At 36.1% G+C, this 25,284-nt stretch overlaps 1 protein-coding gene across 1 annotated transcript in view; it reads left to right on the top strand.

The window, feature by feature from the left end:
- The window catches only part of SLC7A11 (solute carrier family 7 member 11), a 99,780-nt gene extending 86,376 nt beyond the window's left edge, over window positions 1–13,404 (top strand). Inside the window, exon 12 of the mRNA XM_012552210.3 lies at window positions 11,529–13,404. Coding sequence (XP_012407664.1) covers window positions 11,529–11,599 — 71 coding nt within the window. The 3' untranslated portion in view covers window positions 11,600–13,404. The remainder of the gene's footprint in view (window positions 1–11,528) is intronic.
- The last annotated feature ends 11,880 nt before the right edge of the window (window positions 13,405–25,284 follow it).

Genomic DNA, 25,284 nt, shown 5'->3' with positions numbered 1-25,284 from the left:
AGTGTGTATTTTTAAGATCTTTTGGTCCACTTTCCTATGTTGCCATTTGACTAGGTCAGCCAGTATCCAAGCACTTTATCTGGTAGTTTCTTGCTGATTTTTTTACCTGATAGCCAATCATTTAAAAAATAATAATACATTCTAGATGCCCTGTGTATAACCTCATATGATCTACTTTCTCCTTAGGCCTATCATGAGTCAGAATCTATATTAACAGAAATGGCTGTTTTACAGAGATTATATTTAACTGGGTCATGAAGGAAAGGTGTTAAGTCTAGCAGAGAAAAGGATGGGTTTCAGCTTATGTTTGGCATAGGGGAATTGCTTAAGGCATTGTTGTCAAAGCCATATAGAACAGGAGCCACTTTACTCTGTGAATGAGGATCCTGATGGGGAGCATATTGACTTAATTGTAAAATGTAATGTTAACTATATTTTATTGCAATTTTCTGTATTTTGTTAAAAGATTTCCCAACATTTTAATGTGGTTCTGGGAACATTTTGTATTGCTCAGGAAAGGTCAGAGGCTAGAAGCACGAAATCTATTTAGGGAATTGACAGAGAGTAGTGTAGTTTGTTTGGGGTAGAGAATCCTGAGCTAATCCTTAGGGCTTATGGAAGAAAAGGAACAAATTCAACATTTTAGGTTAACAGGTTATTGTGGGCTAGCTTGGGAACTTGGACACCATATTTCCAAAGAAAAGTCAATTTGCAGTTATAAACAACTTGCATTCAAAACAAAACAAAGCAATCTTTTTGAAGAACAACCAGTTTCAAAATTGAGGGTTGCTCCTCTCTGAAGTGAATAATTTTTGGAAAGAAGAGAAACATTTGAATTCAAGCCACTAAGTAAGTCCTTTCCAGGTTAAGCTGATACCACTTTTGGAAGAGCCTTGCCAGGACATTTATTTCAGGCAGAGAGTAGCTCTTTAAGATTTTAAAGCTATTAAGCTCTGTTAAAGAATTTTTAGATAAAAAATGTTATTAGGTATGTAATGACCTACTTGTACTTTCCAATCCCTTAAGTAACTTAATTACAGTGGTTCAGGATTGGGAATAAAGGCAGCTTAATCAAAATGCTGTATTTCAGAGAATCTGAGGTAGGGTGGTTGTTCAATAATTGTTGACTGAAATCCCTCTCCCACCCCACCCCTAAAAAGTGTATGTGTGGGGATAAACAGCTCGAATCATTTAGGAGGAAGGGAATGAAGACTCCATGATATTTATTATCACAGACTGCACACTTATGGCTTTGTTTCACCATACCTGGCTATATCTCTTTTTGAGTAGGTTCTTTTCATTGTTCTGTATCAAACCTAGTACCTGGCACCTAGCACCGGAGCCGTTGTTTGTAGCATGGTTGGGAAAAGGAAAATATGGAGGTGGAGGATGTAGTAAAAATGATAAATAAGTTAAAGTGTGGGAACTACATGGTGCCCTAGACACTTATTCAGAATCTAGCTGTCTTTGGCAGATTAGACATCTTCAGTTTTGCATTAGTGTTTAGGATTTTGATTCAGTTCACAGCAACAAGTAGCCACCATGTAATAGGACTTACTCTAGGATTTGAGGATATAAAGACAAAAAGTGAGATAGCCTCTGTCAGAGGAGGCATTATGAGCCATTCTGAACCAAGCAAATCCAAATTATGTATAGAATGAATACAAAGTCATATGAACATTTCCAAGAAGCCCCAATTTCTCTCATTCTTTGAGATTTCTTCTGTGGAGATTCTCTTCTCATCCGAGTTTGTGTTTTGCTCTGCTCTATCGCCATAGTAGCATAGTTTCATGTATTTTTCCAGGGGAACTGGGAGAGCTTGGGCAGCTTTCTGACTTTACTCCGCCATCTTAGCTCCATCCCAAGAACTCCTTGAATATAAAGTCATAATGGAAGGTTGGGGAAGACCAATACCAGCAGGGGAACATGGTATATCTCAGCATTGGAGACCAAGGACCCACGATGTACTCAACCTAGACTCTGTACTCATTTTCCTGTCCCCATTTTTGCTATTTAAGTTTGAACTTTTTTTTTCCGAGTAATATTTTGATAGATTCTGTTTCCAGAAATTTTGAAGAATTAGATTAACAAAAGTTTCTAACAGGTTCGTTAATAAGTATTCTTAGCCCAGTCAAAATATTTCCCTTGAAATTTTATTTTTTTACATTTTTTAGGCTGTTCATGAAATCACCTCTTCTTGGAAAGGTCTAGTTGAACAGTGAACATTAAAATTGTGTGGCAGGCAAATCACCGAAGCTTCCTTTTAGTGTGCCTTTTCTCAATTTAGCTTTTGTCAGGGTGAGCTCTGGTATATTCTTTAAATGAAATGGCCCTTTCCCTCTTTAAGATGATATCTTGGAGCACTGTGAAAATCTAAGACATTTCTAGTCCCCAACTCAGTGCCTGACATAAATGGTGCTTAATGATATGAAATCATGTTAAAAACATAAAAGTGGCATATATGCTAATTCTTGGGGGAAGTCTGTTTTTCATTTTTAGGGTATAGTAGGTATTTAAGAAATGCTCTGTTGTTGTTTTTAACTTAGAGAGAAATCTATAATGCCCTTAGAGTTTTCCTAGAGGAGGAAATTTTTATGTATCTTGGACCCCTTTGGCAGTGTGGTGAAACCTATGAAACCCTTCCATGATAATGTTTTTAGTACATACAATAAAATATAGAGAGTTACACAGGAAACTACTTATATTTAAAATAACAGTCTCAGACTATATATGCCTATCTCCCTTCTTCCTTCCCTCCCTTCTTCCCTCTTCCTCTTCTCTTTGTCTCTCTGTCTCTCTCTTTTCCTCCCTCTCTCCCTCCCCTTAATTCTTGTTATTTCTGTTTCTCTTGTCTCATTTTTCTCTTTTCTTTTCTGTCTCTTATCTCTCCATGTGTGCAGGTATGCATGTATGTACATATGAAGAATGCCTGGTTTTAGGGAAATTATGAGGAGAAAACAGCTGGCATTTAGAGCCTAGTTTATTGATTTATGGATTTTATCTCATGATGAGATAATGAAAAGAGAATCTCACCCCCTGCCAAGCATTGGGAGGTGCATTTACTCCTCTTCTGCCTCCCTGAGGATGCTCCCAGCCTGTGAGTCTTTCCTGCTTCTGCTCCTGTTCCTTGCAGTTGTCTTCTGCATTTCACACCTCTTCCTTTTGAATTCCAGCTTTTGCAGTTTCCTCAGTTGATTCCCATTTCCTCCTTTCTTGCCCACTTGCTCCTCCCTTTCAAATCTCTTTGTAGCATTGTTTTCCCCCTCACTGATCTCTGAATGTGTGTGTGTGTGTGTGTGTGTGTGTGTGTGTGTGTGAGTGACCTCCACATTTAGCTCTCATCCTTCCTGAATTTTACTAGCAATACTATAGTGGGTGATTTTGAAAAGGAAATGGTATTGGAACCTCCTGAATATCTGGGGATTTTCTGGTTTAAACCAACATCTTATCAGTTATTATCTTTATAGCTTCCTTGCAAGAGAGTGCCAAAAAGTAATGACTTCCTCTGATTTTGTGTTATTCTCTACCCATACTCTCATGAAATGCCTTTGCAGTAAAATACATGAAATTAATATTTATTGCTGGCGTAACCAAAAAAAAACAAAACAAAAACTGTGTGTGTGTGTGTGTGTGTGTGTGTGTGTATGTGTATGTGTGTACATACTTGCTTGTCTGTATACATACACAGACATGCAATTACATATACATATGCACATGTACATACACACACACCCATGTACACAGGTTCTGAGCCTCATGGATAAAACTTGTAATGCTATTTTAGAGAGGAATCGCATGAGCTCAGCTACCTAGAAGGCTTTCCCCCATTACCTGCTGTGTTAGAACTCATTCTTTTTTCTGCTGCAGGCTCTTATTTCTCGGCTGGACCTGGCTGGGTTAAAGTTAACAGATCGTATGAGCCCCTTTAGAGGGACACAGAGCCTCCCATGAGGCTGTACCCAATATTCCTAATATACCTCTGCCAGCAGTGAGATTTCGCTGACCACCATTAGGAAGTAGCAGAGAGCTGTGGTAGACTCGGAGAGTAAGAGGATGCTCAGAGTCTGAAAAGCAGAAGCTGAGAGTTGATTAATCTTTCTGGCCACAGGATGCCAGTGTTGAACCACTTTTTGCTTGATAGCGTTCCTCTGATGGAAATAAAATGTGCTCTTTAAGGGAGCCGTGGGCTCGATGGAAAGCAGTTTTTTTTTTTTTTTTTTTTTCCTTTGCCAGCTGTGATAGAGTAGTTAATTCCTCTGTTCTTTCTTTCTTTTTTAAAAACATGAGCTTCTTGGGCAGGAGGGGAGGGGTAGATACCTCTGTGACATATTCAAATCCATTGTGGTAGCAGGGAAAATGACAAAGTACAGCCTGAGCCTGGACCCATAATCTTTTTTTTTTTTTCTATTTTATTGGTGGCCTCTGTGTCTCCCAGCAAGAGAATGAATGCTTACGCTAAACATTTGGGGGATGGAGGCCAGGTTTCCTGTACAACACACTTGCCTTTAAATAAAACCCATAATTATCTATGTCAGCCTAGAGCAGTGCTGGCAGAATTATTAAAATCTCCATTCTGAGGGACGATGTTGTGCTTCCGTAGGGTCCCACGAGCACTCGTCCCAAGGAAGGTGTCAGTATAAATCCGTTTCTTAGAAATCGGGAGGGTGCGTCTGACAGACTTTCGGTGGAGTCCACAGTGTGACATTTTTCTTCCTAACCCTGGCTTGTAAATTAATTAAGCTTGTTTAGTCATTCTCAACATCTGCCCAGACTACCTTAGTGGTCAAAACTGCACATGCTGCGGGGATCAAGTGAGATTGTATGTTTGAATGCCCTTTGAAAACGATAAAAGCACTTTTCATATGTAAAGTATTATTACAATTCCATTTTCCAAGAGTGGGAGGGGGAACTCTTGGCCTTGCACCTGGCAGTTAATATTTCACCCATGTATTAGCTGTCTGCTGCTATTCCCACACTCCTACCATATGTGGTTGGGCAAATCAGAGCCAGTAGGCCTGTTCCTGCTTCGGTCTTCCAAGGTAAACTCCTGAACACAGAAGGTATTGCTAAAAATACACATAGTGTTTTATGCTGCAGCTTTCAGATAACAAAATCTCTACCACGTGCTGCCTCATCTGCTCCACTTTATTAATAGCCAGAATGGTATCATGGGGTTGTAATCTGTAGCCCTCAAAATGCTTCCTAAGCATTACTCCAAGTAGGGGGATGGATGGTCATCTTCGTGCTTTAAAATTGAATCTTTGAGTGTACGAGCATCTGTGGAGGCCCATTTGTATAGGCTGAGTGCTCTACCTTAATGATAATTTTCTTTTAAAAAAAGGTTAATTAGTACTTCTTTATATCCCAGTTCTTTTCCAATAACCCCTTTCCTTTAATAAATAGTCAAGCAAAATTTAATAGGATACTACCCCTCTATGACAACCATTCCAGACCTGAGGTCCATGTCTTAGCTTACATGAGTAATGTGTGTTTTTCCCTTTGTCTTCTGGAATCAAATCATGATTAGATGCCTTATTTTTTATTAGACCCTTCGATTTATTATTAGATCCTTAAATTTCTGATTCTTCAGTGTATCTCAGAACTTTATACTTGATTTTATACTGATAGGTTGAACTCTCCTGAGATGTAAATAGCTTTATTTTGCAGATGAGGAATATAAGGTCCAGAGAGATAGATGAAGCTGTCCAATGTCTGAGAAAGGATTTAAATTCCGATCTTCTGGACTCCAAGGACTAGCACTCTAGCCATTTCACCATCTTCTATATCAAGAATCCAAATAACCAAGAAAAGTGACAAGTATGGCAAGGGAATATTGAAAAGTAGTTGACTCCAAGCTGTCTTTTAGTGTTTTAGGACTTGGGAAGAAGGATTTGCTGGCACTGCTGAATGAGGAAATTCTATTTGTGGGTAAAAAGGCTTCTTTAGTCAGGAGTAAAGGAAAGCAGAAAGTGTGGAGTTGGGTAGGAAGGCATGGAGAGGTTTTTTTTTAAGGTTGATTTTGAGAGAAAGCAACTTTGGCAGGCATACCATTTAATTCCAAAATGGAGTGAGGAATTGGCAAGGGCAAATATGCATTCTCCAGTGTTTCAAAATGACCTGTTGTCCAGCGTGGGCCTGGTTTTTCTAAGAAACCAATGTGGAAGGTAGAGGATAATTACTCAGCCCCTCCTGCCATTTGGTCAGTCATTGTAGGCCAGCCTGTCTCATGATCTGCTAGTTTCTGCCTGCTCCCTTCAGTCATATTTCTGCCATCAGCCTTTGCCTACAAAGGTTTCAGCAGCTGCCTCACTGTTAACCAATTGCTGTGTTCCTGGGAAAATTCTGTTTAGTGGATTGGTCTTGTTTCCAACCTTGTTCTTGAAAAATGGGATTTTACTCTGCCTAATTGCCTCCTCTGATATTACAAGCCAGTAAAGGTTGATTTTGACCTTTATAAGGGACCTCCGAATTATAGTTACTCTACTGGGGAGATGCATAGAGGATAGGAGAAGTGAGGGGAGGGAATTGGGGCTTTATAACTATTTTGAAGGAAAAGAAATACTAACTGTTCAGCATTTGGAGAGAGGGAATTGACATACAACTAGAAAGTGGGTTTGTGGCACATTTCAGTGCCCAGAGGAGAAACCTTAGGGAGAAATACTTACATCTATCCCCTTCTTTCATAGGTCGCCATAGTCTGATAATTGATTTTCTATTCTTCTCTAATCTCTCCCATGATACAGTTGCTAAATCAACATTTCTAAAACACAGCTTTTACTCTGCCAATTCCCTATTCAAAAAGATTCAGTGGCTCCCTATTGCCTCTAAAACAAAATGCAAATTGTTCATGTTAGCAATTAAAATCTTGCAGTCTGTCTTTCAATTTGCTGTTGAGTGGTTTTTAGTCAGATATGACTAAAAATATCTTACTCTTCACAACCACATTTGGGGTTTTCTTGGCAAAGATACTGGAGTGGTTTGCCATTTCTTCTCCAGGCCATTTTACAGATGAGGAAACTGAGGAAGACAGGATTAAGTGACTTGCCTAGGGCACACAGACACAGTAAGTGTCTGAGGTCAGATATGAACTCAAGGAGTTGAATTTTCCTAACTCCAAGCCACTCCTAGATACCCCCTAAAACAGCCCCCCAACTTTCTTTCCCTTTTGTGTCCATATCTTCCAGCCAGGCTGCCCTTAAAATTGTTCTGCATATAGACAATGCACTCTCTAACTACCCTTCTTTTGTTGTTCCCCATGCCTGAACTCTCTTCCTACTCACTTCTTCTTAGTATCCCTAACTTCCTTCCAGCCTCAGTTCAGATACTCCCTTCTTTATGAGGCTTTCATGATCTCCCCAGTTGTTAGTACTTTCCCCTCATGTTACATTACTATATGTATTTTGTTTGGTTTCTTTGTCTTGAAGTATCCTTCCAATATAATTCAACCAATATTTAGTGAGCCACCTGCTGTGTTCCAGGGAAATGAGATCAGCTGTCAACCATCCCACTTAAAGTCGAGAGACTTTTCTTCATCCTTTCCTCACTTACCTAACACCCAAGTTTACTATCAAAGTTTCTTCTTTTGAGAAGCCGCCTCATCTCCATCTCTAAATGGTGGTTTTCTACACCCCAAACCTCAGCCTTACTGCCTCTATATGTTTTGAGATTGTAAGGAAGGCCATTAATTCATTGTCTCATTCTAAACCACATCATTGCTCTTCTCATCTCAACACCCTATTGTTGCACTCAAACCTACAGCGTAGTTTCAGAGCAAATGTGTTGGAGATTAGCTTCCAAATACTAAATAGAATAAAGGCACCTGCAGATTTCACAGCCCCGCAAGCAGGCCCTATCTGTTGAAAGCTGACTTTAAAGAGAAAGGGAATACTTTATTCTTGTTTTCAGTAAGTCCATGATTTGTGACCAGATGTGAATCAATGGTGTAAACAAAATAACAGAAGGGCCAGAGGGAAGACAGGACTTACTGTACACGACTCTCATGTCTAATCACACAAAGGGCCGGTGAAAGACATGGAGCGATTTCTTCTTAGTCCTCAGTTTAGGAGGTGGGGGAAGTTGGGGCATTAATGTGCTGCAAATTCCTGTTCATTGCTTGGGACTTTAACAGGATTACAATTCACTCTTGCACATCCAACCACTCAGCCAGATGACTGTTCACCACACTGCTGAGAAACTCAGATTCTAAGCCTGTCTCTGCTACTTGGGGCTTCCCTTCTCCAGGCCAGTTCCTAATTTATAAAATGAGAAGATTAAACTAGATGACCTTTTTTTTGTGAGTAATGGACTCTGATAAAGACTATGAATCCCTTTTCAGAATGTTTTTAAATTCATAAAACAAAATGCATATGTTATGAAGGAAACCAATTTCATAGGAAATATAGTCATCAAATTATTTTTCCCACCCAACACCATAAATCCCCTAAAATTAAGGTAAGAACTCAGGCTCAAGGATCTTTTTTTTTTTTTTTTTTTTTTTTTTTTCCTTATTTCATTTTATTATTATTTTTTTGTTGTTGAGGCAATTGGAGTTAAGTGACTTGCTCAAGGTTACACAGCTAGGATGTATTAAGCGTCTGAGACCAGATTTTAACTCAGGTCCTCCAGACTTCAGGGCTGGTGCTTTACTCACTATGCCACCTAGCTGCCCCTCAAGGGTCTTTTCTAAAACAAAATCTATAAACCTATGATTCTGTAGGTTCCCATCCTGTCTCTCTTCCTTAGGAATTCCTTCCTCCTCTCTCCCATGGGCTGTTGCCAAGGGGAGTTTGTTTCCTCCATCCCAATCTTTATATCTGCTTTTCATTTCACCTTGAATGGATCTAAGGGGCAAGGCGATTGAGAAAAAAATGAGGATTGAGGGAGAGAAGGAAGTCAATTGCCCCGTACAAAGGATGCTTCTTCTTACCTAACCCTGCTACTTCTTCAAGCCCTGTGCAGATTTTGTCCTAATCCACACATGATAACAATAATGGAGAGCTAGGAGAATTTCCCAGTCCAGTCCCCTCATGCTAGAGTTGAAGAAGCTGAGTCCTCCAGGAAGTAAAGTCATTGGCATGTGACCATTAAAGTACTGGTCCTGCAAGTAGGAATTTGCAGAACTGATATTTTTAAATAGGTCCTTTGGTTCTTATTATTTTGCTTTTTACATTATACTATGTGATCCTGCTCTTTAGCCCAGAACTCCCAATCTTTGATCCAATTGTCATGGAACCTGATTCTCTTTTTCTTCTAGGATAGTTTCATTTTCTTTCAGTTCTTTGAACACTCAAAGATTCTACATAAATTCCATATTTTCTTCCTGTTTATATCTTCCTGGTCCCTTAGAAGTCACAGAAAGTTTTATTGAGCTGCTGCTAACTAATTCAACCATTTATGTCTGCTTCTATCCTACATACAACAGGGTATTAGGTAGCAGTGGCCTTCTATTCCTGGGCAGGATTGGGTGGGGTAGGGGGATGATTTGACACAAGCCTGTATAGTAGAAATATTATGGAACCAAGGATCCTGAGGTCATTCAATTTAAAAATAATGTTGTGTGGTCTTATGTTTCCAGGCTTGAGGGAGGAGAGAAGAATCACTAACTAGTGGAATCAGAATAGGTCTCTTGGAGAAGAGTATCTTTGAAATGATCCTTTAAAGGAGCTAGGGACTCCAGAAGGTAGAGATACAGTGGGAGGTCATCCCAGGTATCAGGAACAATCTAGATAAAGACCTGCTGGTGGGAGATGGAATAATATCATGAAAGGCCAATAGCAAGCAATTTACTTTAGCTGCAACTCAGAGGGCATGAAAGGAATTAATAATGAATTCTAATCCTTTTACTAGAATAGCGTCAAGCTATGTACTTAGACTTCTTGGTAAGGACTTGAGATTTTTTTTTTTCGCCTTTTGGGACCACTCCTGATAGAAATTAGTTCTTTTTATCTAAACTAAAAGTTCCCAAAATATGTTCTCTGAAAATCCTGGGAACCCTTTCAGGAGGTCTATGAGGTCAAAACTATTTTCACAAAATTACTAAAATATTGCCTTTAAAAGTATTATTCCTCCTTCCAACTACATAGCTATGTGAAGCCATATTTTCTTCTTTATTTGGACTAGGTATTGGGTTTAACTTGAAAGGAGAATCACACATGAGATTAGAATGATAAGGCAAAGTAAACCTGAAATAAATTTGTGCACTTTAACAGAGGAGATTGATATGCTGATAGTAAGAAACTACAAGAGTGAAGAGATGAGGTATAATAGAATGAAAAATACAGGTAAAATGTTTTGTTTTGAATCTCATAATTGAGAGTATCTTTCTATTTATATAAATGGAAAATCACCTACTTAGGAAAATGAGAATGAATCACTTCACTTTTTTGTCTCAGTTTTCTTATATGTAAAATGAGATTAGATTAGATGCTCTCTTAAATTCTATTCTGTGTCTCAATTACCTCCCTCCTCCTTTCCCCCCAAAAAGCAAAAGCACTTAGTAGGGGGTAGAGATTTTAAAAAAATAACAGAAAAATACTAGCTCTAATTAATACTTAACTGGTATTCTTGGCAACAAAATCCCAAGTGAGGGAGAAAAGTTTATATCAGCCCAACTGAGAGATTAATTAAAACTGGCTATAATGACAGAAACTTTGATGCTTTGGAGCCAATGGGGAAATTCTGAGGAGCAAAAGTGATCCAAGAAGAATACTCCAATAAGATTAACTAGGCAACGGCCTTTATCCAGGGTAAGAAAGATTGCTTGGGAAATAGCAAATGATTTTACCCTATTAAAAGTGATAAGCCAAATGGTTCATGTAAACTCTCACTGAATTTTATAGCATAAAGTTTCCTCTGTCTTCTGCTGTTAGATATTTTCAGATGTTTGGTTCAGAAATGAGAAACTTGCCAACAAATGGGTTAATTTATCATCACCAAGGAACCCAGAAAGAAATGGCAAAAATGATATTAATTTAAACCTTATGTGAGATCCTGATGAAATAAATACTCATACAAATCACTCAGTTTGCTTAAGGCACTTAATGTGCTAAGTGTTAGGGATGCAAATTAAAAAAACAAAAACAAAACTTGTTTCTGCCCTCCAGGAGTTTACAATTTAATGAGCAATAGGAAGCTGAGAGATGGTGGGGGAGAGGGAAAGGAGAAAGAAAAAAGTACTATTCCTCTAACATGGTATAGAATTCAGTCGGAGAGGTTTCAAAGTAGTACAGCCAGGTGAGAAATGAGTTGCTATCTGACCTAAGCTCTCTGGGAAGGTAGAAGATAAAGGCTGATGAGATCTTACTGGGTTTATCTCAATAATGAACTTTTGAGTGCAGGTTAGAGAATTCAGTCAGAGAAGTTTCAAGATCATTCAGCCGGATGAAAGATGAGAAATGCAACTATTGTGTGTTTTGAACATTTTGGCCAGGACCAAGGACATTGTCACTGTACTCATATGTCTTCTGGAGCTTTGTTTCTCATTTATCTCTAATTATACTTTTTTTTCTTCTTCAAATTATTATTTATAGATGTAATAACCAGAACCCTGCAGATATTGCTGGAAGTTGTACCCCCAGAAGATGACCATAATAAGTCATGATCAGTTGAATTCCAAAGAAGGCGCCATACGTTGATGTTCTACATTTATCTGAGGCGAAATGAAAATGAGAAACTGCTTCTTGAGATTACAGAGAATTACAAGACTGGATTATGGCTTAAATCTCAAAGGAAACAAGTATTTCCAAGCAGTGGTTTTCTTATGTGTTCAAACCTGTGTTCAAGAAGTTTAGACGTACCTTCAGGTACATGTGTAGAGCGCCTTCACACTGCCCTTTTTAGGGGCAGACACCTTTTGTGGGAAGGGGAAGGAGAGATAATGACAAACCACTCTTATGATCTTTCTCTGCGACATTGCCTTACTGAATCCTAGGATCTTCAAATTGAAGGCCATGGGATATTTTCTCTATTATACGTGTTATTTTTTTTCTGTTGTATTTTGTTTTTTGGTTTTAATGGTTTTACATGTTCTAGGTAGATATACTGTGAAGTGTTCTCTGCTCTTTGGACTTGTCACTCATCTTGATTGTGATGTGAGATTGGGTGACAGGAGTCCAACTTAACTTTAAATCTTCAACCCATAAGTCTTCCTTTTTGTTTCATTTGCACTGTACTAGTCCTCCAAATAGTCACACTGGCTTAGGTATCACTATTCCTTTTTTAACAAACTGAGAAGGGATGTAACTTTTTTTTTTTTTTTTTTTTTTTTTGAGTGTAGTAAAAGAGAGGAGCTTTGGGGCTTTTGTTTATCAGTTTTATTCAGCAAATGTGCTGACCTGAAAACCTGATTGGTTTATTTATTGTGAAGATTTTTAAAAATAAGGCCATGTAAGAAATTAGACACTGTGGGCAAAATCCTTTTGTTCCTTATGAGGAGGATGAAATGGAAAGGACACAGGTCTTCACCCTTTTCAACAACTTCTACCACTAGATGTTTTTAGCCCCTATTTCACTTGGAAAAGAATAATAACTACCTGTTGAATATATCAGAAAATTTTTTTTTGCATCTTCAAAGAACCAACATCAATATTTAAAATGTTTCACCCAGGTGGGGAAATTGCCCGACCACATCCTTGCACTCATATCTGTATGCACTGTTTCTTTTTTAAAAGGAGGAGATTTTTGTATTTGAATAATTTTACAGAGTGACAAATTTAAAGTGTTCCTGTATTTTATACATAATTTTATTAAAAAAGAAAACCAAAAACAGTTGAATAAGATTTTGGTGTATTATACTGAATGAACATTTATCTGGGATTTAAATGATTTTAATTTTAGGGCTGACTCCCATAACTGAGGGTAGGTGTCTTTGATGACTACTTTATCACAATGGCCCTCAGTTGCTTCATATCTAAAATTCAGATTTATGGCTGAACTTTTGTATCTTGTGAAACAGAAGATGGAGGCAAGGAATAGAGTAGAAGGAATTCACTTGGGGGTTAGCTACCAGGGAACAAAAAGTGCACCTTATGATGGGACTTTGGTACCATCTAATTATTTAAATATTGTTGATGTGGGAGAAAGTTCAGGTTTCCCTGTTCTAGTTAAGGTACTGGTAAAATAGAAAAAATGAATTGTGAACATCTCCAAGTTTATTTTCTATGGTTCTACAAACTGTTCAAATTGTTTGAGTAAAGATGTCTATTTACATGAAAGACTGAGGGGTCAGTATGTGGAATATTGTTACTAAAAATTGGATGTGGAATTGTTGACATTTTGTTCAAGAATTTCTGGTTACTGTTCTTCAATGTTGTCAGTAATTTCAATGTAAAGATTAATTTCACTTGCAGAGGGAAAATATGTGATAAATGTATTTTTAAAATGAATTAAAGTGTGTATATGCATGTGTATGTGTGTAAGTGTGTGTGTACATGCACTGTACTATAGGAGAAGAAGGAAAGAAGGAAAAGAATCAAAGCAGTGTTGAAGTTTAGAAACTCTAATGTTATACAAGTCTAATTAACGTTCTAACGGTGGGCAGATTCCTGTCCTCTATCTAGATGGTTTTCATGATGTTAATAATAATAGCTAGAATAATAGCTGTAACAGCTATCATTATGGTCCTTTACAAACCTCATCTCACTTGATTCTCACCATAACCCTGTGAGGTGGGTGCTGTTATTTTCCTCCCTTATTGTTGAGGAAACTGAAAAAGACAATGGTGGTTTTTTTTTTTTTTTTTTTGAGCAGGGAATTTTATACATATTTTTGTCTCAGTGACTTTGGTTCAACAAATATTTGGTAAATGACTTGTTTAGGGTTTCACAGCAAGTAAATATCTGAGGACAGATTAGAATTCAGGTATCTCTAACTCCAGACCCAGAACTGTATGGACTGCTTTACCTAATTGACCCCCCCCCCCCCCAGCCCCATTTTACAGATATGAAAACTGAGTTCTAGAGAGAGGAAGTGTCCAAGGTGACCTAAGCATAAGATGAGAAACTTGGACTAAGGTAACTTTTGTGGTGCCCTCCAATTCTTTGTTTCTACTTTGGCCAACTCTGCTTCTTCTTTGCTTCCCCATGTTTATATTCTTGTACCATATTGACCAAAGCCAGATTCATTTTAGTATTTCCTGTAGAAATTAATATCTTATTACCAGCTGACTTTGTAACAGGGTAAAACCACTATTGAATATACTTTTTTAAATTAATTTTTTTTTTTGAGACATTTGGGGTTAAGTGTCTTGTCCAGGCTCACACAGCTAGGAAATGTTAAGTGTCCAAGGTTCATGACTTCAGGGCTGGTGCTCTATTCACTATACCAACTATCTGCCCCACATACTTTATTTTTTAAAATGAATATATTCGAATGCTATCATGACATCATTTTATTAGTAAAATCATCATATATTTCACATTTTAAAAAAATGGATATGTTAGAATGTTATTATGACAAGATTTTACTGGTAAATGCCCTATTAAATATATTTTGCATTTTTGAAAAATGCTATGCCTACAATGCTATTATGATGAAATTTTATTGGTAAAACCAATATTAAATCTATTTCACATTTAAAAATGAATATGCTGATTGCTATTGTGAAATAATTTTATCCAGACTAAACATTTTAGTTCGGCTGACAGTTTTTAAGAGTTATAGAAACTAGTCAAATTTTCTGTGGGGAAAATAACATGTAATTGAAAGATTTTTTTTTTTTATAATTATTCGATTTTTGTTGTAGGTGGTTTTGACACCATATCTTTCTAATTAAAGAAATGCATATTTTTATTTGGAGGTTATTTTATATTGTGCACATTTTTTTTGATCCATTTTGTTTTTCTAAATAGCAAAGTATTTAATTGGGACAAAACTACAATTACATAATGAAAATGGAAAAATAAAATGCTTCTCCCTTTCTTGATTCCATCTAATGAAGGTTTGCAATCTCAGAGATCCTCCTGCTAGTGTGAAAGGAAGGAAGAAAAGTTGTGGTTCTAAGTAACAAAGGGTTACATTGTGACCAGAACCCTCTTTTACTCTACCCCTGACAAATAGTTGGGCAATCTAACTATAATTTTGCAAGCACAACTATATAAATATATATCAACATAGTAGCAATTTAGAATGGGCTAATGGTAACTGCGGTTGACATATTAATTAAAAACCCACATATAATAGATATGTAATTTTTTTTTGAATAGGGAATTTAATACATCTCTATATCAGTAACTGGTTCAACACAAATTTGGTAAATGCCTACTTTTTCAAAATATTTTGGAAATATGATATTTTAAACTTTAAAGTAAAATATAGTAAAGTATATAAAATAATATTTTTTTTAGATTCATAGACAATTACTAACAAAGCATTGTTTGCATTAGAGTTTTTAATCCAATTTTCAAAGAGTGGTTTTTTCCCCAGAGATCTTTCTTTTACTCAAATGAAGTCATTCCAAATGATAGCTCACTTGGGTCAGAGCCATAAATACCGATTTTTGCATTCAGGACGGGAAACACAAAATGAACCTGGGCAAGTATAACAGTTTCTGTTATACTAGTGTTAAAGGAGGAGAGGACAAAGTTCTCCTAAGAAAGCTATATATTTCAACAATTCTTACTAAGTGGTTGCTAAGCTCAGCTATTTCTAAATATTGTAAAAACAAAAACCTTCAAGTTCAGGCTATTCTCCAAATTTCAGCACCCTGGGTCAAGCCCTATCCTGGTTAGACTCTGATTTCATCATTTGGAAGTACATGATGCTCTTCGTGTACTGTAGATGGTGAGACTCCATTATTAAATTTAAATATTTAGAATTTTTTTTTTGGGGGGGGAAGGCAAGGGAAGGGAAATGATGGTGGTGGTGGTAAAAATGAATTAGGCAGATCTTTTGGCAAAGGATGGCACTTTATTCCCTATCTGTAAATGGAATTTTGCAGGCTTTCATCTTGATGTATCTGGTAACATCCAAAGTGATTATCCCAGAAAACAGCTTAAAGTAGAGAAGATTATATAAGTCAATGGAAATTCTTCTGTGGCTATAGGTAGTGTTCAGGAAGGACTAGTTGGTCTAATTTTTCAGATGAGTTATGTTAAAAAAGGAGAGAACCTTTGCTATAATCCCTTGTGCTTAAGACACTTCCAAGGTAAAGAAATAAAAAGTTAAGGTCAAAGTAGGAGGAAATGGGAGATAGTGAATAAATGGGTATACATATTTCAGTGTCAGTTTCTCAGGAACATAGAAGTTTCTGGGGTTTTGAATCCCTTCTTGAAAAGAATGCTTAAATTTTAATTCCATCCTTGGCATGGTGGGTAATATGGATTCTCTGATTTTTTTCCCCCTATTAGCAACAAATTCTGCCGGAGGGGTATTTGAAGAGACCTTGAAATTGTAAATGATGTCTTAAATAGAGAATCTTGAAAAAAGTAGCATTTCTTTTCTTCATATAATCAGGGAAGGAAATTACACTTTAGTGATATCTTACATTGTAATTCTACATAAAGGGAAACAAAGCATTTATCTTAGTTTAAAAAGACGTGTGATTTGAGATGCAGAACCCTTGTGAAAGATGCTCAATCTAACCTAGATTAAGTGCAATCTATTAATAATAACATTACTTACAGATTGAAACGACAGCCTAAATTCTAATGTCAGAGAGTCTAAACAATAAGAGTCTAGACAAAAAATACTTTGTCAGGTAGCAAACTGTGGAGATTATTGTGTGCTTGGCTTTTCCTGTTTACATTCTTTATTTGTTATTATAAACATACAGGTGCCACCTGTATAACATATGTTATAACATATAACATAAAAATACTGTATAACAGTATTTTTTTAAATTAAAACATTTCTTTATAACATCCTAATTCTTAAAAGTGACTTTTAATGTCATTTAATAAAGAACTTGTCAATATTTAGAAGAGAATGTCCATTAGGGCCTGATTTTCTTGTAAGCACACATTTGTAGTTAGAGAATAAGATTTATTTTTTAGTTATTGCATTGTCGATGCTAATTGTAACTAAAATTAGTGATTGGAGTTTTCTTCCTGCTAATACTTGCTTGATAGGGCCCTTTCCTACCCAGTTAGCTAAATTTTTTGTTGTTGGGAAATATTTCTTCTCCTACCCACCTCAATAGAAAGATAATATATAGTCAGTGAAAATAATTTCACCTTCTCTCTACTGGCTAGTTTATGTAGAAGAAAGGGAGATAATTGGTCCATGGTTGTTTTAATAGCATATTTTGTTTGTCAACAGAGTAAATGGTCTGAAGATCATGTTGTAGGAGAATCAGTTGAAGGATGTAGAGATGATAGCCTGGAAAAGACTCAGAGATAGGATAATAAAGGTCTTTCTATATTGGAGGGGTTGTCATAAGGTAAGACTTAGTCTGTTTGGCCCAAGGATAGAATTAGATTAGATACTGTGGATAGAAGTTGTAGAGAGGTAGAGTTAGGCTTGAAAAAATGAAGAAAATAAAATCTAAAAAACAAAAACATCTCAAAAAGTAGAGCTATCCCTAAATGTGTTGCTATGAGGTGGGGAAGAGAGTAAATATATCCTACCTTCAGATGCTTTTGAAGCCAACACTGAATGGTCTGTTCAGTATCTTGACAAGGACATTTCATCTCTTAGATGCTTCTATGTGTCCTTTCCATTTCTAAAAATTTTATAATTCTGAGCATAGTTGTGGTTACAATTAAGGCAGTTCCATTTTTTTCAGTTCTACATAACTTAGAAAAAAACTGCAGTACCATCATAATTATTCTGGGGTGTGAGTTTTTTCCACCCTTGAATCACCATTTTTTTGTTGTTTGTGTTTTGTTGTTGTTGGTTTTTTTTTTTTTTTTTTTTTCTCATAATTATTCTCAGTGTGATGAATTCAAGAATTAGAAGTGTAGCCAGAGTTGCATTTTTGTCATTGCCTGAGTTGTGCTAGTGTGAGTCTAACATTTACATTTCACTTCCTGGAAAGCTTTTTCTTCCTTCCATAGGTCTACCTTAGGGAAACCCACATGATTTGATAAGGTAGTTTCAGCTGCCAATAGCTCTCTGTTACTTAGTTATTATGGTGTATTTAGATCTGAGAATGCTGTATAATTTTCAGGCAGTAACCTTTCCTAGTAATAGCACAGCTTTAATGGAGATCTGAGAACTATATGAATGACTGTGCTGATTTGGAAGATAACCACTCTTACTCAATTTCTGTAGACCTGAGGAAAATATAGGTTGCAAGGTGAATTCCTTTAATCATATGAAGTAACTTCCAGTTAGTAGAATTGAAAAATAATACTTTTTGCCCTTTTTGTTCTCTTGATTTATTTTGAAGGAGAGTTACATATGTCATTTGATGAGACTAGTATAGCAGGACAACAATAATAGCTCACATGTAGGTTGTTTTTTAAGATTCACAAAACCCTTTATGTGCCTTATCTTCTGAAGTGTCTATAAGACTTGATTTCAAATCCCAGTTGATAAAATTTGACTAAATGGTGCCAGAAATTCGATGAGTCTTTTCTTACTGTTTATGCCACAGAAATATGGTTTTCCTTACTAAAGAAAAAGAAGAAAAAATATACAGTTTTTTCTTTAACAATATGAGATTCAACATATTTAGTACACTTGTAGCAAAATGGAGGAGATCTTTGGGAGGATACTCCTGTGCATATTTTTATTTTTGGCTTTGACTTGAACATAGAGATGTGAAATAAGACCTTACAAGTTTGATTAGATTACTTCTAAGATGCTTTCCAGCTCTTAATCTATGAGCCTAGAACCCTTTGAGCCTAAGTGCCTAGAAATAGAACTTCAAAGAGATGTCATCTTGGCCATTGGAGATGGTGTTGACTGTCTGTGTCACTACTTCCCTGATCCTAGATTTTCACTCTTTTGATGGCATATCTTCAGTAGCTCTGAAGAGAAAATTTCCTTCAATCTGTCTTCCATGGTTTTTTATACCCCTTCCCCATTTAATTCCATATATTAAAACACAGTTATATAGATTGGAAAGTAACTTTAGGAAATAATAGATACAGATTGGGTAGAGAAAGAGTGAATATGTATATTGTATGGAGCATGTGCATTCGCACTCATGTGTGTGTGTGTGTGTGTGTGTGTGTGTGTGAGAGAGAGAGAGAGAGAGAGAGAAAGAAAGAAAGAGAAAGTGAGTGGCCTACTTTGCAAACTACATATATTAAGTATCTCAAACACTACCATTGTTGCACTTCTTTATTGTTCCAATGACATAAATTAAGCTGCTGTTATTGTACCAGCCACCAAGTCCAAAAATTGTGATCAAGCATTTTCTAGCCCTTTCAGCATAGAAAGAGGGTGCTGCTTTCCTCCTAATTCCTTCAGAGAAATTCATCACCAAATGTGTTTTTCCTGTGACAGCTATAAGTAGTGTGAATCCCAGACTAGCCTTTTATGCTTACCACTTCCATGACTACGGATTCTGACTCAGACTATGTTCAACCTCAAAAAGTAGGAAAAAAGCAAAACTTTACTTTATGTTTTCATAAATTACCTGGGATTGGTAGCATTAAAAAAAAGTTATTTGGGACCAAGGAATCATCATTTCTTATCATTTAATTATTTTGAATTTAGACTATTGGCTAAAAACAAAACAAAATGCAAAAAGATGGCAAAACTCCCTTCCTCAAATTAAGACAAACAGGAAGACCATTTTTCTCTTTAGGAAGGATGCAATTGAGTTATTAATTTGCTTTCATGTCTATTAGTATATCTCATGTATTAAAATCAAAAGGAGATGCCATGAGAATCATTGTCTTCTCCCTATGCTACTTCTCTCCAGTGGACAAGTTTTGTTGTGTTTTCCTATTGCTAAATGTTGACTCCCTGAGGTTTTATAATGAGCACAGAATCAGAAAAGAGCAAGACAAATCACCTCCCCTACTAAGTGTTTGATAGATTTAATTTGTCTCCCTTTCCTGACAAATATTTGATAATAAAGCCCACTAAACTTGCCTTGCCTTTTCATTCCCATGAGGCTATTTGGCTAATGAATCGTTAGCTATTATAGGCTAGAGAGTGGTACACTGCTGGAGGTCATAATTTAGAGATCTTGGTTCAGATCATTGGTGATTGATTGGCACTGCATGAAGATTCTGCCATAGTCTGTTATTGCTTTAAGAGCCCATCAACAAGCACTTATTAAGCTGGTTGTTCCAGGTCCTTTGTTAGACAAGATAGATACAAAAACAGAAATGTACAGCTTTTGCTCTCAAGGAGCTTACACTCCACTGGAATGTGTGAACATTATAACAATAGGCTGATACTTTTTCTTTAAATTATATTGTAATGACAATTATTTTTAGTGTATCAAAGGGCAGGGTCACAAATATGTGATACACATGTATATGTTTTTTATAGTAGTAATGGTTTCTATCATTGAAACTCTTGATTGGATTTTCATTTCAAAAAGTCAACTCTTTGCAAACTATGAAATGGATTTGTGTCCAATAGACTATAGCTGGTTTTGTATATGATATATTTTCTGCCTAATTCAATTCAATTCAATCCAATAAACATTTAAGTGCCTCCCATTGTCTGTGTCAGGTTCTGGGGCTATGGAAACAGAAACCAGTCACTGAATTCAAAGGGCTTCCAAATGCTACATTTGGATCCGGCATTAGCTGACCCATAGATGCTGGGGTAGTCTGCTGAGCTTAAGGTTTATTGAATTGCCCAAAGACCTTGCCAGATCATAGTTATCAAGTATTTACTTGGTCATTTGGGTAATGAAATGTGACAAAATATGTGTGTGACTATTACAAATCAACTACTGGTTTGGGTATCTTGCTCATAATAAATGCTTGTGAATGAGTGACTGATGAACTGCTTGTGGTAAGGAGTGAAACTGCCTACCTCTAATGATATTTCTATGAAATTAGCCAGTTCCCAGTTATTTGTGAGAATGATATAAAATGAAAATCATCCGCATGTTCCTCTGTGAATTATGTAGCTTTTGGGTCTCTGGCACTGATTTTACACTAGCATTTGATACTTGAAACAAATGAATTTTTCTATTGTTAAAAACGACTTCCCTGAGGGAGGAGATCTGGTTCAGTGATTATATGGCCAGATTGGAGTTATGGTCTATTGGTGGAACCAGCATGATACTATTGAAACCCTGTGTATATATGAGTGTGGAGTGGGAACTAAATATGTGCCTTTGAACAGAACATCATTTTGGTGCAATATGATGCCCTACAATTTTGTATTGTAATTTAATAATAGATGTATTTATGTATATAACACTTGTTTTACTTTTTAGTTGCTTCTATATTGTCTCTCCTTTTCTCTTTTTTATATACATTTCTGTTTGAAAACATCTGACTCAAAGTACATAATTCCATTTTCTTGTGGAAATTGAAAATTAAATAAATATTCATAAAGTTTAATAAATGTCAAGTGTAATGTTTTTTCTCCTCTCAAAAATTGATCAATTCAACTAATTTTTATTTCTACATCCTTAACAGCTTGCCAAATCAATCAAACAGCATGAAATTAAGTGCTCATAGTGAACCAGAGAAAGCAAAAGATGAGAATAAAATCACAAAAGCAAAGCAGTTTCTGCCTTCAAAGAGTTTATATTCTAAAGTTTCAGAATGCTAGGCTACATCGTTGATAAATGTGCCTGGTATGTGCTTTGTGTCCTTAATGCAGGGTGTCTTGCTGCTCCAACTAGGCTGAGTTGTCCGTCCCATAGGTCGCAGGTGGTCAACAGTGGGTGGGAAAGACAGGTTTATTCCCCTGACTCTAGGACCAGTGCTCTATCCATTGCACCATCTGGCTGCCACTGATTGGTTTATCATGTTTAGATGATTGTTGCAATCTGGAAGTAGAACCAGGGTTCTTGGTTGACATTGATAGTAATATCTTTGTTCTTTTTTTCCTTCCTTTTTTTTTTTCTTGCTTTTAAAATTTTATTTATTATTCATTATTTTGTTGTTTTTATTTTATTTTTTAAGATTTCAGTAGTTTTTTTCCCCAGATACATGTGAAGATAGTTTTCAACATTTAGTTTTGTAAAACTTTTTGTTCCAAATTTTTTTCTCTCTCTTTCCCTTACTTCCCTCCTCCCCAAGCATCTTTTTTTTTTTTTTTTTATTTAATAGCCTTTTATTTACAGGTTATATGCATGGGTAACTTTACAGCATTAACAATTGCCAAACCTCTTGTTCCAATTTTTCACCTCTTACCTCCCACCCCCTCGCCCAAATGGCAGGATGACCAGTAGATGTTAAATATATTAAAATATAAATTAGATACACAATAAGTATACATGACCAAACCGTTATTTTGCTGTACAAAAAGAATCAGACTCTGAAATATTGTACAATTAGCTTGTGAAGGAAATCAAAAATGCAGGTGGGCATAAATATAGGGATTGGGAATTCAATGTAATGGTTTTTAGTCATCACCCAGAGTTCTTTCTCTGGGTGTAGCTGGTTCAGTTCATTACTGCTCCATTGGAAATGATTTGGTTGAGCTCGTTGCTGAGGATGGCCAGGTCCATCAGAACTGGTCATCATATAGTATTGTTGTTGAAGTATATAATGATTTCCTGGTCCTGCTTATTTCACTCAGCATCAGTTCGTGTAAGTCTCTCCAGGCCTTTCTGAAATCATCCTGTTGGTCATTTCTTACAGAGCAATAATATTCCATAATATTCATATACCACAATTTATTCAGCCATTCTCCAACTGATGGGCATCCATTCAGTTTCCAGTTTCTAGCAACTACAAAAAGGGCTGCCAGAAACATTCGTTAAGCATCCTTTCTATTGTGTACACTAAATTCTCTCCCTTGCTCCAACATTACCCCCATCCAGTGAGAAAACAAGCAAAATGAAATAATTTATACATGTGAAATCATGCAAGACATTTTCCATATTTTCATAGTCATATTTTAAAAAAATAAAATTTGGAGTACTTGGAGTTCAAAATTCATTACTTTTTCTCTGGAGGGAGATAGCATTTTTTCATCATAAATCCTTTGGAATTGTCTGGTATTATTGTATAGCAAATTTTTACTACTTGATCATCCTTACAACATTGCTTTTAAACTGTCCCATAATGATTTACTGATTCCTCTCATTTTAGTAATTCATCACAATCAAATGTCACAACTTATTTGGCCATTCTCTACCTGAGGAGTATCCTCTCAATTCCCAATTTTTTTTGTCACACAAAAGAATTGCTTATTATTGGTCCTTTTTCTTCGATCTCTTTGGGAGACTGTCCTAGTAGCTAGGTCAAAGGGTATGCCTTTGGACATTGTTTCTAATTGTTCTCTAGAATGGTTGGACTAGTTCATAACTCTCCCAACAATTTATTTTCCTTCATTCCTTCTATCATTTGTTATTTCTGATAGGTTTGAGGTGGTACCTTTATTTTAATTTGCCTTTCTCTAATTTAGAGCATCTTATCATATGACTGTAGGTAACTTTGATTTCTTCATTTGAAAACTGCCTATTCGTATCTCTTGATCATTTATTAATTGCAAAATAGCTATTATTTTTTAAATTTTGACTAGGTTTCCTATTTAGAGGAGATATAAGGCCTTTATCAGAGAAACTTGCTGTAAAACTTTTGATATTACTTTGTTGTCTAGGGTACCTTTCAGCAAAATATAATTCCCTGATTATTTTTCTTAAAGTCTATTTTTGCTTTTGCTTTGTCTGAGATTATGATTTCTACTCTTGCCTTTTCTTTTTGCTTTAGCTGAAGCATAATACATTCTGCCCAGCTCTTTATTTTTATTTTTACTCAGTATGTAACTTTCTGTTTCAGGTGTGTCACTTACAACCAACATATTACTGCATTCTAGATTGTAGTCTATTCTGCCATCCACTTTCATTTGGATGAGATCCTCCCATTCAATTCACATTCACTGTTATCCTCTTTTCTGTTTATCCTTCCCTCTCATTTATTCTGTTGCCTCCTTTAAGCCATCCTGTCTTTTGTCACTCTCCACACCCTCTAAATTTTTGTTATTCCTTTCCATTCCTATTTCAGAATTGGAATATCTATATGCATGATTATTTATATATATTTTTCTATCTTTGAACCAAGTCAGATGAGAAGTGAGATTCAAGATGAGAAAGAAGTTCAAATTTTACCTGCTACCCCATTTCCCCCTCCATTATAAAAGGTCTTCCTTTTATATATGTATGAAAGAGAGACAGAGGGAGAGAGATAAGGAGGGAGGGAAGGAAGGAGGAGTAGGGGTAGGGAGAGAGGGAGAGAGAGAGAAGCATTGTCAGTTTTTTTTGTTTTGTTTTGTTTTGTTTTGTTTTTTGTTTTTTTTGCTACATCTTCATTCAGATACCACTAGTTAATTAGGAATGTGCCCTACCATAAAACTCCTATCTTGGGTCTTCTTCCCTCAATTCTATTTTGTTAGTGATTCCTTATCTACTAATTTGTATATTGTCTCCTTCTTTATATTGTGAACTCCTTAAGGACAATAACTATATTTTTGCCTTTCTTTGATTCCCTGGTGCTTGACAATTGTCATATCTATACCACAAGTTGATTTTACCCATAATTTTTGAAACTAAACCTAAACAGCTAGATGTTTCATTTTTAGTGAAATATGCTTAGAAGAGTGGGAAGTTTTAATAGAAATAAACAAAAACAATAATAAGTGATTCAGTATCTAGCATTCCATGGTCTTAAAATATCATTCAGCTTGAAAAGCTTTAAATTTTGCATTAAAAAGGTTCCTGCAGTTGGAACCCATTCTATAGCTTTTTTCTAGAATTTTATGGCTAGATCCAATTATGAAGATGGGAATTGTGGGATTAGTGGGACTAAGGATACTGTGTGTGACCTTTGTCTACCCTGAAAATAAAATCTGCATGAGTTCTCCTTACACATTTGACTTTGAAGGTCAAGTATTCATATTCATCTGATTATGATTATGGCCCCAGTCTGAGAAAACCTGGCTCACAGATGGAACTTGCTAGGATGGCCTTTGTGACTCCTAACAACTAGACCTGAAAATGTTTGATATTTTTAAGCATAAACCATAATTAGGCTTTAAGGCTCCTTGGAACATTCAGCAGCAAAAGATTAAGGGATAAAGTTTAAAAAAAAATGAATCTGAGGGTGTTAATAAATGTGAGGACTGCAAAAATAGAAACTTTTCCTTAATACAATAATAATGAAGTTGGAATAAGTGAATACAAATCCAAGAAGCTCTGGGATTATTGTTACTCTGCTTCCTATTAATTTCTTTAACTCTAGTGTGTCAAAGTGG

Source organism: Sarcophilus harrisii, chromosome 6 (genome assembly GCF_902635505.1).
Source record: "Sarcophilus harrisii chromosome 6, mSarHar1.11, whole genome shotgun sequence".
Classification (NCBI taxonomy): Eukaryota; Metazoa; Chordata; class Mammalia; order Dasyuromorphia; family Dasyuridae; genus Sarcophilus; species Sarcophilus harrisii.
Note: the sequence above shows the minus strand (reverse complement) of the source record. Positions and strands in the feature narration are given on the sequence as shown.